The 16,450-nt window shown below is 38.8% G+C and overlaps 1 protein-coding gene across 29 annotated transcripts in view; it reads left to right on the top strand.

Annotated features, from left to right (window-relative positions):
• Window positions 1-16,450, top strand: part of NUMB (NUMB endocytic adaptor protein) — an 87,054-nt gene that overhangs the window by 51,663 nt on the left and 18,941 nt on the right. For 27 of the 29 annotated variants that reach the window (XM_085548929.1, XM_085548915.1, XM_085548918.1 and 24 more), the window contains 2 exons: window positions 2,271-2,414; window positions 13,183-13,257. In XM_085548929.1, the coding sequence (XP_085405055.1) occupies window positions 2,289-2,414; window positions 13,183-13,257 (201 nt within the window). In that variant the 5' untranslated portion in view covers window positions 2,271-2,288. Of the gene's footprint in view, window positions 1-2,270; window positions 2,415-13,182; window positions 13,258-13,630; window positions 13,775-16,450 lie in introns of those variants that run through there. The other 2 variants (XM_085548922.1, XM_015864614.3) reach the window with 2 other exon arrangements.

The following is a 16,450-nucleotide window of genomic DNA, read 5'->3' on the forward strand; positions in this document are numbered from 1 at the left end:
GCAATGCATGTGCTTCTCTCCTGAATCCTCAAATGTGCATCCTGTGTGAGCTGTGTGACTTAATGCTTTTGCATCAAGTGACAAATTATTTCACAACCCACTCTCAACATTCTGAGATCTCAGGAAATCGGAGTGTGGTGGCTGGAGAAAGCTCGCTCGTCAACTGACCAGAAGCTAATCTTGCTATTTGTCAGCACTAATATTAAATAGAAAAGCTATTTTTAAAGTGCTTGTTGCCAGCGTGACTGCAAAATTAGAACAAGTAGGAGGGTTTGGTTTTTAGTAAAAAGGAAGTACATTGGGCAAAATGCCACTTCAGCTTGTCATAGGAAGTATATATAGTTCAGGAGCTCTTATTCACAGGCTTCACTGTGGAGTGAGGTTCCTGATAGGAATAACTGGCTGGTAGTGTCTCAGTCCATGGGTAAATGCTATGCCGTGTGGATGAAGCAGCTCCGAGCACACATTGCTGCTGTAAGAGTTGAAGTTTGCCTTGCCTTTTTTACTAACGTAGAAACACGTGATAAATTATTCCATATGCTGAACATGGAATATTCACAATGCTACAGGTCCAGGTAGCATTGCATTGATCGCTGAACTCTTGAACATATGCAGCAGGCTTAATCATGACTATAGATCCAAATTTTGCTATACTTAAATGTCCTGATGTTAATGAAACAGTGCTGTTCTTCACCCACACTCCTATCTTGTTTCTTGAAATAGTTAAGTGCTTAATGAGATGTGAAAACATCAATTGAGTTGATCAGCAGGTGTTGGTTTTCTATAATAGTTTTCATTTCTGGCTTGTGTCCAGTTTTGAAGTTGTTAGATCTTGAATTTAAGCTTCTTAAATGTCAGATGCTGTGAACACAAATGCAGATTTCTTTCTCACCTGTATCGAGCAGTTTTAACTGGGCAGTGATGCCATTCTTTTTAGGGTTTAAAATTAGTGTTTGTAGTGATGTTAAAGTTACTTTTGTTCCAGGTCTACCCATTGTCACCCATAAACTTCTGTATTCTGCAGCTTAGTTAATGTTATGGGAAATAAGCATATATAATCAAATTAGCTTTTGCTGCCTTACATTCTGCAGCATTTTTGTTGTACCAAAATGAAATGTGGTGTTTCTAAGGAGGTTTTTTTCCAGGAAAGAAGAGTAATATAGCAAAAAGCCTCTTGGCATGTTTTCTTTATTTTCCACATTTTATGGCATATCATCTTATTTCTGTAGCTGAATGTTGAGTCTTTTTATTATTTATTGGCTGTTACTAGGATAGCTTATTTGATAATTGTAGTTCTGGTGTAGTATGTGAGCGTGTCTATAAAGTTTAGTTGAGTATACAAAAATCAACATAGGAGTGTATAGTGTATAAAAAATCATCTTGAGAGTGTCTTTGGGAGGGTAATTATAGAACTACCAGCCTCCTTTGAAGGGCAATTGTTTTGAGATTTTTCAATGCTTTCCTCAGATGCATCTATTATTTTAATAGGAACTTCCACCAGTAGACTTAAGCTGGGCCTAGAGCATGCCCCTCAAGACCTGGGCTCCAATCTATCACTCCCTATTTGTCACTGTTACACCTCTGGGTCGTTGTTTCTCTAGGTGGTGGCTTCCTTTGCACATACACACAGACAGAACAGAGGTACTGATGATCCCAGCTCCGTACCTTGATTGTTGAGCTGCTGGTAGAGACTGGCAATTTGTCTTGTGTGATCTAAGAGCAGTGATTTCCAGTTGTCTTCTGAGCAGAAGTGCTAGCTTGGTTACTGCTTATAGAGCTGGCATCATTTACATCAGTGAGCCTATCATCCATACAAAAAGACAGTACAAGCAGTAAATTGTAGGGGTTGTTTTAGGGCTACAAATCCTTGTCTTGCATGGGTGCCTTAGAAACTTATGCTACTCATTCCCTGCGTGGTTGCTCTAGGTGTATAAATTCAAGGAGACAGGATTTCAAGTCCATCACTCTTCAGTGCTTCTCTGTCAGCTATTTTAGGTAATTTTATGCTCAGAGTAACAGTTATTTCTGGGTCTGATGCTTCAGTTGCTGTGGAAAGATGTTAAATAACATGGATTTGTCTTCTGCTTTAAAGTGAATATTTCTCCCCCTTTTCTCTTAATCTTTGTCCAAAACATTTCCCCTTCACAGGGACCTCTATTGATATTGCAGGAGCTCAGAAGTTTCACATGGATGTTTGTGGTGATGCTGATTAACCTGAAGCAGCTAAATGTGTTTGTTGCCTATTTGCAATAATTCTCTTCTTCTTCTAGGATATCAACATCTGAGAAATGAATAAATTACGGCAAAGCTTTAGGAGAAAGAAAGATGTCTATGTGCCAGAGGCCAGTAGGCCTCATCAGTGGCAGACCGATGAAGAAGGCGTTCGTACTGGCAAGTGCAGCTTTCCTGTTAAGGTAAGAATTTCTGCCTTTCTTTTGGGTGTCCGTTTGGTACTTTCCCCATGAATTATTATTTGGGTTTTTTTGGCAAGCAAGAGCCAGAAGAATGCTTCATTACACATTGACCTATTTTACGGTCAGCCTTCATTGCAAAGGATGTGGCTTTTTTTTAAAGCCAGATGAATCATCTTAATTTGTTAAGATTTGCCTTGGAAAGTCATTGTCTGATGTATCCTACGTTATTATTTAGTTGAAATAAATCATGTAGCTAGGAGTAATAGGAGTACTAGGAGTCATAAAATTTGTCTTCATTTCTCTGGAAGAGCAGAAATGATACGCCTCATGGATTGCATGGAAAAAGTACAGGATTCTGTCAGTTAAAATGAAGTTACGGATACGGTTTTATTTGTAAGATAAGTGGTGGCATATACTTGTAAAGTATAACCTCTCCCTTTGGATAATTGAAAATATTGTAAAGAAATGCCCTGGTTTCCTTCCAGTGCTTGAGGTATAAGCACTTAAAATTTTGAATATCTTCTGTTATTTTTTGGTGCATGTTACAGATTATTCATGTGTGGGAAATTGAAATTGCCTTTATCAATTCCTTGAACTCATTTGAAGTTCTCAATACTTTGTTTTTTTTCATTCTCCCACCTTTTCCAAGAAATAACACTTTTAATGTTTATTTTATAATATTCAATGTTAAGAAGAAGAAGGAAGGAAGGAATGTAAGGTGTCTTGCTGCATCTGCTCAGCTTGTATTCAGAAACTCTCTTCCTGATGGCATGCTAATTCTCCTTCTACAGTAGATTGTTAACAGCTTAAATAAACATCATCTGTTAATTGTTAGTTTTCCATACCTGTGCATGAAGAAAACAGTGTAGGTGGTTTTGACACTTGAAAATCTTTTATTGTATTGGGTATGTGCAGGTGCTTCATAAAGGTGGAATAACTTTGATGCTAAGTTCATGTCCTATTTTATCTTGTATACAGTTGCTTGTATGTTTTTTTAACGTATTCTCTGGGATATACAATGTACAAGCTAACTTTCTAGTTTGTAATGGTTGCCTGCCTGCTCATTTGTCTCTGTCTTACGTTAGTTTTCTGCTAGAATGAAGGAATTGTAATCTAATACTAAAGAGAGAAGATGGTATTTTGCCAGAGCTTTGAAATTGAGTAACTGCTTTGTGGAAGCTTGAACTTAGATTAGGCTTTTCAAAATGTTAATGCTGTATGGGAGGGAACAGAATTGTGAGCTTGAGGATCATTGTTTCAATAGCCTCACAGTAGACTACAGTCTTTGACATAAGTGCTAGATCTAAAATATTAAGCTTTTAATATTTAAGCATTTAGTTTAACTTGTAGTATTTTCAGTCCTTGACGGAACATAAAGGATGTGAACCACTTTAAGAACTGACTTTTGTGTTGGTTTTCCTCTTTAAACTCTTGGTCAAGACTTGCACTTACAATGACAAATGCTTCCTGTATTTTAAATGAAGCATTCGTCTATTCTGGGCACATGCACCCAAAGTTGAAAAAGGTTTTGGACCATTCAGTGGTGAAAAGGCTTAGAGATGGATGAGTCGTTGCATCCTGTCCTCAGACTGGAACTTCTTTAGCCCTATTTGCCTGCTTTGTATTAGAATTCACTGAGTTAATTAGGTCGCTGGAAAACAACTCTGAAGTAAATACATCTTTATTTGTGTTTCATGATTCTGTCAGAATGTTTGACGCTTGTACTTGACGATTTTGTATTCAAATGAAAGCTTAAAATCAGAACCATTGGACACTGAGATGCTTTTTTAAATTCAGTTTGAGTCTATCTTCCAAACTTCTGAGTCTTGAGATGGGCAGTCGTGGAAACTGTTTATGGGGCTTGAGATGCAAAGTGGGTGTTAGCTGGTGTTTTGTAGATACAGACAGGAAGTACAGCATTGTGAGTGAACAAGATAAACCAGATGTAGAGTCAGAGGTTTAGTGGGTGGTACTGCATTTTGCTCACAAAAAGAATGGAACTTTGTGCTATTGAAGGAGAGTATCCTGTTACTGAGTTCTTGGGTATTATTCAGAAGTGTACGTATTCCTGGAAAAGTGGGCTGTTGCCTGTGTCTTTAAATATCTGGTGGAGTGTCTTTTCTTCCTGATGTTTCTCAATGGAGCAGAGTAAAATGAGGTATCTTACTAAGAATAGTCAACTAATAGGAGTGCGCTCTGAAATATAGTAAAAAAAAAAAACAAAAAAAAACCCACAACTTTTTTTTTGGTAAATCCCTATTTAGCATTCCAGCATGGTGCTGTAGTTGCCTGTAGCTTCTCAACCACAGTTTAATGTGTGTCTGTGGGGATTAATCTGTCCTTATTCTTTATGTTCTGCCTTGCCCACACTCCCTAAAAATTATCTGTCCTAATTCTTAAAAGCTCAGAGCTTAGCTGAGTAGCAAGATGAAAGTCTGACTTTTGAAGTGGTGTCTGAGGTTTCAGCTGGTGAAGGCCCAAAAAGTGTTAACAAATATTTTGTAGCTGTCTTTAAGGCTTTATGTGTGAAAGGAAAATGCAGAGAAGTTCTGGAATAGCAGCCTTGGTCAGGGGTTTGTTTCTTATGATGACTGCTAACTTATTTAGGTAGGATTTTTATATTTTATTTTATTTTGAGAGAGAGAGAAGGCTAGTGCAAACTAACTGGAGAATTCTTGCTCTTAGTTTCTCTTGTAAAAGAGATCATGAAAGTTTGATGTGAGAAAGATATATCACCCTCTTAAAATAGCGTTAAGTTGGTGTGTTTAACTTCTTGCCTTCAGGCATTTTTTTGGCCCAGACTCGGGGTGTTTGAGGAGTGCTAGCACAGATTTATCCTTTTTTAGATTTCAGAGAGCGTGTGGAGCTACTTTGAAAGTCATGTTGCAAATAGGATTTCTCTTTGCCTCCAGGCTCTGTTCTGTTAGTGTTGGACGGGACTTCAGGAGCTGTTCATTCATTGTGCCTTGAGGATGCTGTACTGCAAACAAGTTTGATGTTACCAAGTTGTTTTACATTGGTACTGCTCTTGAAGTTCCTCCTGTGCTGCATCCACAGAGGATCCTGGCTGTTAATTACAGTCTGCAGATGTGGTAGTGGGCTTTGAGCAACTCTAATGCATCTATTGTGCAACTGCGTTTTGATAGAGAAAGTGATCTATGGAAAGTATTGGCAAAATCCTGTGGTGTTGTTGCTGTAAAACTCAGGGAGGTAGATTTGATGTGAAGTTTGTTCTCTTCAGTGCTCTTTCTCATAAGTTTAGAGCTTATGATAATCCTGAGATCACACTGTTGCTTCTAGGTACTGACATCTCGTTCTTACAATCCGCATTTATCCACTGTTTTCAGAATGTCTGTGTTGCATGCAACAAGCAGCTGATCGTGTTTTCTTAGTTGTCCAAGTGTGTGTAGGACCTTACAGCCAGCCCTTGTCTCTATCTGGAACCTAACCACTCCTGAGGAGGTAATCTGACACATTCAAAACAGAGCCTTGGAACAGTTAGTGACCTGCTTGCTCTGCTCTTTCATCTGTCCTCTTTTGAATCAGCTGAAGTTGCATTGAGAAAAGAGCCTTTGTACTAGAATGTGAAATGAATGGTTTTCTGCACTCCACTGCATCAGCAGAGATACAGGTGCATGTCTGTCAGCAAAGGTACAAAAGGCTATTGGAGCTGTATTTAGACAAGGGTAGATTGCAGACTTCTACTACCCCACTAGGCAGTAATTTTAAGGCTGACTCTTGGGGTGCAGAGACGTGACGCACTGCATCTTTTTTAGGTATACTCAGAGCCATCTCTTTATTAAGTGCGGAACTGCTAAAACTGTTGATAAATCTGTAGAGAAATGTATTTTCAGAGGTGACGGTCATCTTCCTCTGCCCTAGCAACTGGAAAAGTAACTACTTTGTTTCAGTAGTGAAGCTTCTGGATGGGGGGAGAGGAACTGTGCCAGATAGATATAATGTGTAAGGGATTTTGGTATTTACAACCTTTCCTATTCAGAAGATTGTTCTAATAGGTACTGTAATTTATTTATTTTTATACAGTCTTTATAAATCATAATTGTCAAAAAAGAAGTGCACTGACATACCCATTTTGAAACTTGCTGCAGACACTACCTCACTGAGAGCATGCAGCTGTTCTATGTTTTAATGACTAAAATATTTGACACTAGGGCTTCTTTTGTCTGAAATGCCTTTTCAGATCTCCCTCTGGGTAAGTAGTTTTAGTCCATACTGATAATCTGTGGAGTAACTGGCCTGTTAAATTTGCATCAGAAAATATGTCCCTTTGCTGCACTTAACGGAACTAAACAAAACATCGTCAAAGTTCTTGGTTGCTCTAAGCAGACAGACATGTTAGAACATTTACAGCTGATTCCTCCTACCCATGTTTCTGAGGGATGCAACAACAACTAGATATAGTTGTGGGTGATTGAATTAGTTTTATTCTGTCACTCAAGTTTCCGGTGGTTGGTCTCTTTTGACTTTAGTGTGTCTTAAATGTTGCCTATCACCTGCATGTTTACTTGTGTATGTTTTTCAGTCCACTTATTCCAAATGGAACACTAAAGTTATCAATGAAAAAAGTCCTTGGGGAGGAGTGATGTACCACATCTGTGACCCAGGGTTTGAATGTATGATATCATATGAATTAGCCTTTCCACTGAGTCTGGGTTTTCTCTGGTAGTGCTGACAAATAAAAGCTGTATGGCTACAGTTGAACAGTCATGTTAGTTCTTGTACATTTCAGATCAGCACTCTTCAACTGTTTCCTTTCTTTCCCTTGCTTTGATGGGAGATGTTTGAAAGGCCATGTATTGCTTTGTGTGAATATAAATTAATATACAAATTAGAATTTAAAAAAAAAAAATTAAGAAACAGAGAAAAGAGAGTAGCTATCTCTGAAGTTTGTAGGATATCACCACTGGGACCTGTGAGTGCCAGCTCGTGTCTCTAGGATCCCTATGAGTGAGCAGCAGCATGTATAATTAGCATGTACATGGCCCACCAGAGACTAGGCCATTGCCTGCCCCTTTGCTGCCTGCTTTCATGCTATTTGTAGTAGCCAAGTTGTCCTCTTTGGTTTTGGAATTTACATATTGCACCTTATTGCTTAATGTCTCGTATATAAATTGCTTTTTTTTCTGTGGTAGTGGTGGTTGTTTTTAGTTGGTTTATATACATAATTTGCATGCCATTCTGCTCTTCCAGATTGGAAAGGCTGGAAATCAGCGTAGGTGACGACTGTTATTTTGTGTTACTAAATGTACTTCTAGTTGTTTGAAATCATAATAGCTGTGAAGGATTTTAGCAGCATGTTGATGCTGAAGTGCCCTTAAGTTAGGCATGTGATATTTTTGACTGTGAAATCTTGAGATGCTTGAACAGTCTTTGGGAACTATGTTAAGCATTTCTGAGACGTTAAAGTGGCAAATCTGCTGCTTTCTGAAACGTTGCAGAGCCTTACACATGAAACAAATCCCTACCTCTTAAGAACGAATCAGTGTCAGCAGTGAACGCTAACTATTCCTGTGGAATGCTAGCCCAGCAGCAAGCTAATCTAAGTTTGAAACTCCTGCAGCATTTAAGATCACAGGAAGAAGACAACTAATTGTGACAGAAGGTGTGTGTATAACATGTGGTTACTTTAAACAAAGTCCTATGTAATTTTGTCATGATTAAGGGAGTGTGATTCAATCCTTAATCTTTAATCTTTTCACATTTTAAAGAACCTTTTAGTTTTGTCTGAATAGCTGGCAAACAAGAAGTTTTAAATGAAGCTTCTTACCTTAAAAACCCTTTTGTCTTTGACGAAGGTTAGACTGTTAAATTGTTTAATAAACTTCAAGTTGTTTCATAGATATGAGTATTCATGTCTACAACCAAAAAAAGATGGTAGTGAGTGTAAGGTCATCAAGGAAAAGTTAGGATAAGCATTCACAGTAACTCAGCAAATCAACCCCCCCTTTCTAACTGTATGGCAGCTAGAAGCTATAGGATAGGTGGTGTTACCCTATTGATCTCCAGTTACAGAAATGATGTAACAGTACCAGGCTGCCTTTTCTGGTGTAGATGTGAAAGTAGATCCTGCCTTGAGGCAAGTGCTGTCCTACATAACCTCCAAGTTCCTCCTCAGCCACGTTTTAGGGACTTGTGAGACTATGAAGAGTAGAGCATTCCCATATCCACATTGAACTTTGTTACTTTACCTTCAGGAGTCTGAAGTTGTTTTTTATTCCCTCTGTGTTGTTTCTTTTCACACTAGTAAATACAGTGTGAGAATCAGTAAGTGATATACAGAGTGTGACTTACAAACGGGTGTGACGGGCAGTCACACCAAGATGCTGTAACAGCATGTGTTTGGGGAGAAGGTAACAAATCAATGAGACACCTTTCTATTCTGGTGATATAGGGCAGAGGAAGAAGTTGGACCCTAAGGAAATATATAGGATCGTAATTAACCTGTAGTTTTGATTAAGGAGAACTTAAGTTTGTCTACTAATGATTATATGGAGAGTTTTTGTCACTGTACTTCTACAGTTGTAAGCAAACATCTGTTTCAAACTAATAAATCAAAAAGCAGCAACATAAATTTGAATATGTAAATCTTAGAGGGCAGTGGAAATATATCTTAGCTTCTAGGCACATCCAGGCTTCTTGAGTTTGAGCTTGTGTCTAGTAACAAGACAGAGTTTTACCCTGAAGTTGTGGAATTCAGGATTTAATTCTTGAGCAATACCATTTCTAGAAGCCTATCTACACATGCAGATTCCAAGTAGTCGCTCTTACAAATCAGGATATTATTTTAGCAGTAGAGCAGTATTTACACATAGACAAATGGGAATGTCGCTGTGTCTAGGAAAAGTATCAAGGAAATGGTGCTTTCCTGCTCTGGCAGTTAGCTTGCTAGCACAGGACACCTTGGCCAAGACTTCTGGTAAGCTCTTCTCTTGTGTCTGTCTAGTTTAAAATGTAATCTGAAAAGCCTAATCTGTTACTGTAAATAGAACAGTCCAAGTGAACATCTGCTGATACAGAGAAAATTTCAGTAATTTGTTTATCTGCCTCTGTTTGGAAGAGAGGCTGTAACTGTGTATTACTGTGTTCCAGTAACTGGAAACGATGGAAGGAGTGCTGGGGAAGGTCCTTCCTTTGGGCCAGCAGCTGTTGAGTCAATGCTGTTGAACTCAGCTTCTTTAAAAACAGAGATAGCCAAGTATTTGTGAAAGGAAACAAAGGTGATCAAGGTAGTATTTCTTGTACTAGGATGCAAATGGCAGAGTGATCTCATTGCTGCCCAGCAATATTACCACCATAAAATGTCAGCCCATGGTGTTTTATTAGGAACGCTTTCAAAAGTGTGTGTTTGGGGAAGGCAGTGGGACAGCTTCACCAAACATGGTCTGATTTGACATGAAATCAGAAAAGGCTTAAAATACTGAAATATAATAATAATATAATAATGAAGTTTTTCAAGTTCCACATGCCAGTTTGACTTCTTCCTGTGTTTATTGCTATTTGGAACTTCTATTTTGTGATTGTCTTTATGTGGACTCTGCCCTAAAGGATTTTGCTCTTTCTGTAGAAGCAGTGTTGGCTGATTTTCTGGTATAGTGGTTAAATATTTTGTGGAACATCTTATGTCTGAGAACTGCTGATGTCATGGCTATCACTAAGTGGTTGCTATGGAAATTAAGTAGGAACACATTCAATATTAATACTGCATTCCCATTATTTGCACTTCCATGATGGAAATGTGCTTGCTTTCTCCAGTCATGTTAGGTTGTGTGACTCTTGTGATGAGGATCTCTCTTTGCAGGTAGGCTTACTGCTCTGTGAAGTCTCCAGCCACAACAGTGTGCCTTATACAGTTTTGTGCCACTGTTATTCTGTGTCCCAGTCTCTGCATTTCTTTGTGGTGCTGTGCCTGGATGGATTTGTTAGAGGCTTTATGTGTGGCCTGTCTCTGCCCAGTCACTCTGCGTTATGATTCTTTCGTTTGAATGGGAAAGTTCTTTCGAGATATTGAAGAGTTGTGTAGGAGTGTGGGTTGTGTGTATCTGCTTTTTAAAGTGGTTTCTGTGCAATTTCTTTGACATGGCAGAACATCAGAATTTGTTTTTTTGTTGAATAGAAGCTAAACACCAGAGTTCTTAATCTGATTAGCAGCTATATTTCTCTTATTCTATTAAATGTTGAAATTCCGTTCTTAACGTGTTGTGATAATAGCAAGTAGAGCTGATGCTTCAAATGTAAGGATAGGTAGTGATATAAATCCAGTGTAATGCTTCTCATTAAAAATGTAAGGCAGCTGGGAAGGCTTCAGTCTGTAGCAGAGCTGGTTGCCAAGTATCTTGAAGACGTACTTGAGCCTTTGCTACCTGCTAAAGGTTGGACAAGTAGAAGTTGTGTAGCACTGCTTCAATACAGAGGCAGGTATGTCTAACTTTAACTTGATGGGGGAGGAAGGATTTCAGAAATAAACCTGAAGACGTGGAAAAGAACTTGCTGCTTAAGGGAGATCTAAGTTGATGTGGCAAAAAGAGAGGACAGGAGTGTTCTCACCGTACAGCTGACAGTTAGTTTTAATAGAAAGAAACTTAAAGATGTTTGGACACAGAGGGAACTTGAACCTAAAAAAAAATAAATCAAAAAACTGTCCAAACGATGTTCAGGAATACGTGTGAAACTGCCCATCTCATGTACGAGGCCAGGTTCTTGATAGCTGTGAGCAGAAAGCTTCTGCAATAGTGGTGTGCTGGGAAGAATAAGTTTTTTGATGAAGGGCTTCAAGTGCAAAGTGTAAATGCAAACAAAGCACCTTTTGTACTCATCATAAAGTAGTATTGTGTGGCAGCATAATTTCTTTTATAATTCAGAATTGATTGATGCTCAGTGAGGTCTGGGGATTGTACCCATTTGCTGTGGGTAGATGCACTTGATATGTGCAATAATGTCCCCATTCATTGGAGTGGTAGCAGTATTGAAAACTGCAGCTAAACTTGTTGTCTGTAGCACAGTGGCATGACTGATTGCCGAAAGTCAGAGCATGTGACTGAATAGAGGTTTGGCAGCATGCGGGGAAGCGGTTGTCTGGTCTGGAGTGCGACGAGAGGCAATATTTACCCTGCTCCATTTCTCCCTTTTCCAAGTAAAAGGCAGGTTGCCAAGTACAGGGGCTGAATGGTTTGCATCTTCAATTTGGGGGCATTTTGCCTACACTTGGGTTGAAGAGATGTACCTATAGTTCTGTAAGTCAAGAAGTTGTACTTAGTAATAATGCAAGCTAGATGGCTCGTTCCACATGTGTATCTTTGTTTACCCATGTTCTCCAGACCGCAGCCTGGTTCCTCTATATATTATCCTTTTCTTTCAGCTGACAAACTTTCTTGGGCTCCTGAAACCAAAATTTCCTCACATTAGATTCACTATATTTCTATGTCTCTGGAACTTCCAGCATAGACATAGCAGAACTACAGATGTATTCCTGATGGGTGTGGATGCAAATGTGTGCTTCTGGACACAACAGTAAACGTGTTTTCATTTGTTACTGTTTGTGTAGTTTTAGGATTAAATTAGGATGAATTCTCCCCTTAGTGTTATGGGGAAATGAACATGTTGTGCAAGTGTTCAGATAGTTCAGCTAATGGAATACAGTCATTGTTTTGCCAACTCTGGTGTTCAGTTTTAGGGCTTCAGCCACACAGAGCTCACTTTGGAAAAGCTGTAAGATGTCGGATCTTTATTATTTACCATCTAGCTTCTATGCAGTGCATTTTTCAAACTGTTCCGTGGCTGTTTGGGGTGGGTTAAGTGAAATTCTTTCAGAATTGTTCCATCCGGAGTTACTCTATTTTAAAAATATCACGTAGTGAGACTTAATGTTAAAGCCCCCCGTCATTTAAGGTCTTCTAAGTCTCAGCTGTTTAATGATAAGTACATTGGTATGTTAATAGCCTTTTCCAGGCATCTTGCCTTGCATTGAAAACCCTCACCTTAAACCAAAATAACAACATGCCTTTCGATTTGCTATTAAATCTTTAAACAGTCTTTCTGAGCGTGTCCATTAAGCTGAATCTCCTGTTATTCTGGTAGAGCACTTAAAAACGGAACGAAATCTCTTTGTTGAGCTAATCAAGCTTGGTATCCTAATTATTGAAACAAATGCTGGGAGAATGTTCTGTGGTAGTATGGGACATCTCCATAGATAATTAAATCTCAGTTTACTGCTTCATCATGCCACAGATATTGATTCTGATGTTTTAAGACCCTTTCTTTCCTCTCTGGCTACTCCGATATGATTAGCGACTTGCATGCAGTCTTATAATGTCATGTAAATCAGGGTAAATGTCTTTTAAGTTATGTAGTAAGAAGTCAGAGAGCTTTTATCTAATAGTTTCCATGGCTTTCTTCAAGAACTGAGTACTTCAAGTAAGGGTATGAATGTTTCTAAGAGAACATTTCCTTCCCCTATCAAAAAGAAGCATGATTGGGAAAGACAGGGGGAAATGGGAAGGATAAGAAGCTTCTGTTTTTCCATTATATGAAACACAAGTATCCAGTTTCCTGACACACTACCCTAATGTATTTTTTGAATTGCTTCCTCTGTGGCCTAATGTTGTTCTGGGTCATGCTGTTAATGTAAAAACTTTGCAACTTGTGATTTCAGTTTGGCATGGTTTTAAGCGCTCTGTGGTGATAAATATGCAGAAAACATGTTGTTTTTAAAGCTGTTATGATTCTTACCTTCCTGTTCTTGTTCCCACAGTACTTGGGACATGTCGAGGTGGATGAATCCAGAGGAATGCATATCTGTGAAGATGCTGTGAAGAGACTGAAATCTGTATGTATGCTTGTTTCATGAAAAAGCTTTGGGGTTGTGAGTGTTACTCCAGAAGGTCCGTTCGGCAGCAGTGCTCCAGCTGAAGCCTGAACTTTTGACCCACTTTAGGAGAACAGTTGGCTGGTGTGAGAGTACTGCTGTGGCTAGGGGGACGTGCTAATTTGATGATGAGAGGGAGAGAGTTACAACTGTTCTTTCTACTGGCAGAAACTATTTGCAAAACAAATGTGTAAAAATCCTCTGTGACCTTTCAGACTAAGTTGGTACCCATATGGGCTTCAACCATTGTTTTTTAACAGGTCTTTCTCCCTTTCTCTCTTTCTCTCTCTCCCTCTCTCTCTTCCTCTCCCTTTGTTGCCTGCCACTTCTATAGTGACTTAATTCACCTTTATTATACAAAATATTATTTGATTTAGGCTGCTTTTTTTTTCTAATGCACTGCAACATTCTAGTCATGCATGAAATAATCTGGCTTGCATCTGCTCGAAGTGGCCTGCCTGAAGGCTGCCTAATTCTGGTATGTCATGAAGTGGGCTGCTCTTAGTTTGGCTTCTGTGAACGTTTGCTCCTGTAAATGGCACTCGTTCAAAGCTCTTGGTATTCCTATGGCTCATTTCAAGGTCTTGTCATCTCTTCCCTGTAGAAAGTCAGTGGTCAATCTATTAGAATCTGAGGCTAGAACAGCGCTGAACAGGAGGAAGAGAGGATGTTAGAATTTGAAGTCTGACTGAAGATGGAGAACTGCTGTCCTTTGCCTCACTTCTCGTGTCTTAGCTATATTCAGCCTTCAGTAATGCCTTTACCAGAAGAAATTCTTGTATCCTCCTAGCTTAGCCAAAATTACTGGAAGTAAATCAAACACTTCTACTGCATCTTTGCTAACTTAAGATATCTTTGACTGGATATGATTTTCTTTTTTTTCCTCCTCACCAAATGTGAGAACTGAAATATCTGCTGAATAAACCTGTTCTTCCTAGCACACAACAGAAGACTATAGGTTATCTTCCTTCTGTTGTGCTGTAAACTTTGTGAAGTGCTTTACTGCTCTGATTAAAATCAAGTCTTTTCATTCTTTTCTCTCTCAGCCAGTGTCTAGCAACCTGTTCAAGCCGCATCCCATCTGTTCCCATTCAGTCCAGCAGTGATTGGTGACAGATTTTTATTAAAAAGGACCACACAGAATGTAAATTAGTTTTTGTTCTATGGATTTAGTTTATGTAGCTAAAAATGCAAGTACTGACCACATGATGAATTGCATCCATTTTTGTCCTGTTCTGGTTTTCATTCTATCAGGATACTTTCTGTTAGTACATCAAATAATGTTCCAGTATCTCCTTTTTGCAGCTTCTCTCATCGGCTTCTCTGGGGAGCTGTGCTGTGAAGTATTTGCTCTCTAGGCTTTTTATAAACTTTCAGCCAATTAAGCCTGGCTAAGCTTATAAATGATGAGACCCAGTAAAAACGTAGCGCCCAATTTCCTCTGGAATCCACATAATGCTAGGATTGTGATTCTTGATCATCTGAGTTACTGATTCACATGCAAGGCATCTAATTTTTACAGTATGTTCCCTGGAAGTAACTAATTCAATTTCTCTGTTCTGTGCTTTATGATTATCTGAAATTCTGAACGGCATCAACTTGTTGCCCATTCTCATAAATGCAGCGTTTTTATTTGGATAATTTTTATTTCTTCTGCTGTTTGAAATTTTTCGTGTTATGTGCAAATTGGACACAGGTTTCTGTCTTGGGGTTTCTGCTTGCATTGTCTCGTGTGTCAGTGCTGGAAATGGAGAAGCGGATATGGAATTCTTCTGGGCCCCAAGAGGAATATTTAGATTACTGAAACTGCTTTGTACACTTGAGCTGTTAGACACCATCAGACCCAGGCTTCACCTAAAGCCACTCACTGCGATTCAAACCTTGCCCCCATTCTCAGATCCCCACCGCGTGTGTGTGGGTTTTAAACCAGGAGCGTTTCTTTAGGATTCTCCCATTTCTGAAAGCTCTTTTCTGAACAGTATATTCTCTTAACAAGGGAAAGCCATACCACTCGATGTTGTTTCAGCATGCAGGGAATGAGATAAGAAAGTAATTTGCTTCTTTGGTTGTCTGTTCCTTTCACAGTGCTTGGTTATTTCGATGGGCTTTCTCTTGGTCTTGAAAGAACTTTGAGTTTGAGGTGCAGTGTTCAAACAGAAAGACCAGCTTTGTGAAAGTTGAACTTCGTTTTTTATACAGCTAAACTACATACAAGTGTATGTGGCCTGTTCTAATCTTCATTTTCTTGGCAGGCGTTGTATAGTTCTTATGAGTCCAGTCTATGAGTAGATAGTTCAGTTCTCTTAGATGCAGAATTGTTGACATACTTCTAACTTCTAAAACTAAGTTCTGTCTTTTACTTATTTCAGTAGATACGTTTTCCTCTTAATTCTTATTCTCCAACAGTTGGCTGTTTATTTGGAGAGCTGAAATATGATGGTTGTTTTTTTTTTTAGGGTTGACTATTAGACCTCTTAAGATTTGTCACTAAAAATACAAAACTTGACCTTCATTTTAGGGATATCTTAATTTCTGCTTTACAAAGAAATGATGCAGTCAAATTTTTACCTCTTTATTGTGGGGAAATACCCTTCCAGGTCCTTTATTATCTGCTGGTTTAATATGCCACAATCATTTTTGAGCACATCTTGCAGAACTTAAAACAAATGATGGTAAACCTTTTGTTCAGGGATTGTTTAATTGACAGCTGAATAAAAGAAGCCATTTTTAGCTAGAGAGCCATTTTCAAGCTCTGGAACTGATTCAGGACAACGCTGTAATGTGCAGGTTACAATTTTTCGTGTGATGACTGAAGAGAATCGGATGTCCCTATTTTCTGTCTGATGATATGGCTCAGCAATTTCATTGATAGATCAGAAACCGGTGTGTTCAGGTATCACTATCTGTTACAGAAGTGTTACCAAAGGAGCATATGTTTTTCCCTTAGCAGAGTTATATTACCAACTTCAGATCCTCAGATTTGGATAAAAGCACTGAAAGGGTTCTACATAACCATTTCCTTGAGTTAGTGTTATTTAGTGCAGACTGGAAAACAGCTTTCTGAGGACCCTGTAGGGTAGCTTTGTAACCATATTTAACTCAGGTATGGGAAAATGGTATAAAGACAAAATTATACTCTCATATCATGTTTTGA

Source organism: Coturnix japonica, chromosome 5 (genome assembly GCF_054131305.1).
Source record: "Coturnix japonica strain WE chromosome 5, WE-NBRP24, whole genome shotgun sequence".
In the NCBI taxonomy this organism is placed as follows: Eukaryota; Metazoa; Chordata; class Aves; order Galliformes; family Phasianidae; genus Coturnix; species Coturnix japonica.